The sequence below is a fragment of the Colobus angolensis genome, unplaced genomic scaffold (assembly GCF_000951035.1).
Source record: "Colobus angolensis palliatus isolate OR3802 unplaced genomic scaffold, Cang.pa_1.0 Scaffold300, whole genome shotgun sequence".
NCBI classification, from domain to species: domain Eukaryota; kingdom Metazoa; phylum Chordata; class Mammalia; order Primates; family Cercopithecidae; genus Colobus; species Colobus angolensis.
Window position 1 is genome coordinate 303,809 of NW_012116267.1, and position 1,593 is coordinate 305,401.

Below are 1,593 nucleotides of genomic sequence, written 5' to 3' on the forward strand. Positions count from 1 at the left end.
ACACACACACACACACACACACACACACACACACACACACACACAAAGAGAGAGAGAGAAAAGAACATTTCTATTGTTTTTGTTTGAGACTGGATCATGTTATGCTGTCCAGGCTGGTCTCAAACTCCTGGGCTCAAGCAATCCTCCTGTCTCAGCCTCCTGAGTAGCTGGGAACTACAAGTGCATACCACAGAGCTAGGCTCGGTATTTCAACTTGATCTAGACAAGTCAAGGATGTTATTCCCCTCCTTGCAAGTGGCTTTACACTTTCTAATAGAAAATAAAATTGGCACGTTTCAATAATAAGGAAATTAGTTTCCTATGAGAAAATTAGCCAACAGCACAATTTTAACTAGGAAACGTATTGACTCTTCCCCTAAAATAACTGTAGTATGGGAATGATACCCAGTTCATCAGCTGGTTGACCTAACTTCAGCTTTGCCCACTTACAACTGGCCCAAAAGTTATAGCCCCTTTTCAATAAGACATTAAAAATATAAGAGATTACATCCAGCTGTATCTTTTATGCCAAAACAAACATCAAAACAGTGTTGCCTATTTATGTAAAACATTTTCAGTAATGTGAGGTTGATAAAGCAGGCCATCACCACCAGTAAGCAAGCAAACAATAGCGGGTGTTGAGCCGTCTCTTCCCCAGCACTCACCAAGGGAATGACATCCAGCAAGAAGACCAGGAGGCTGCAGAGCTCTGAGACTGTCGGGGGAGGGCTGACGCTGTTCCTCACACTGTAATGCTGCTTCACTGGTCTATAAATCACAGCAAAGAAAAATCAATTCTTTGGCCAGGCGTGGAGGTTCACGCCTGTAATCCTAGCACTTTGGGAGGCTGAGATGAGCGGACTGTCTGAGCTCAGGAATCTGAGACCAGCCTGGGCAACATGGTGAAACCCCATCTTTACTAAAGTACAAAAAAATTAGCCAGGTGTGGTGGCCCACGCCTGTAGTCCTAGCTACTCGGGAGGCTGAGGCACGAGAATTGCTTGAACCTGGGAGGCAGAGGTTGCAGTGAGCCAACATCGCACCACTGCACTCCAGCCTGGGTGACAGAGCAAGACCCTGTCTCAAAATAATAATAATAATAATAATAATAAATAATTCTTCCTGCAGTAAGTCCAAGCATTTCTTACAATTTCCAGTAACGTTATTCCACTTCAAACATAATGAAAGTAAGACAGCTTTTGTAGTTCTCATAACTAAATTTTGGTGACTGAAAGTATCTAACATGGAGAAGTGTCAATAAGTGTCTTGAATCTGTTGGTGTCCAAACAGGTTCCCTCTGACTTGAACTCTACCAATTCAGACACGTGTGGTCCCACACCCAGGAGACATGGGGTGCTGTCGACAGATGTAATCCCAGGTCCCCAGTCCAAGCCCAAAGGCACAATCCAAGGGAACGAGGCTGGGCTGGAGAACACCACAGTCTACACGGCTGTTCGCCCTGCTGCAGGAGGTGGCCTGGGACTACTCCTCTCCAAGTAATACCAGGAGTTTATCAGCACCCGAGTTGCCTAGAATGCTTCAGCTTCTGTAGAGAAGTGTAACCCCACCAATCAACTATTGTTAGTTGCTTAT

The 1,593-nt window shown here is 44.9% G+C and overlaps 1 protein-coding gene across 1 annotated transcript in view; it reads right to left on the reverse strand.

Annotated features, from left to right (window-relative positions):
- Positions 1-1,593, reverse strand: part of DOPEY2 (dopey family member 2) — a 139,652-nt gene that overhangs the window by 80,789 nt on the left and 57,270 nt on the right. The window contains exon 9 of the mRNA XM_011950053.1: positions 666-715. Coding sequence (XP_011805443.1) covers positions 666-715 — 50 coding nt within the window. The remainder of the gene's footprint in view (positions 1-665; positions 716-1,593) is intronic.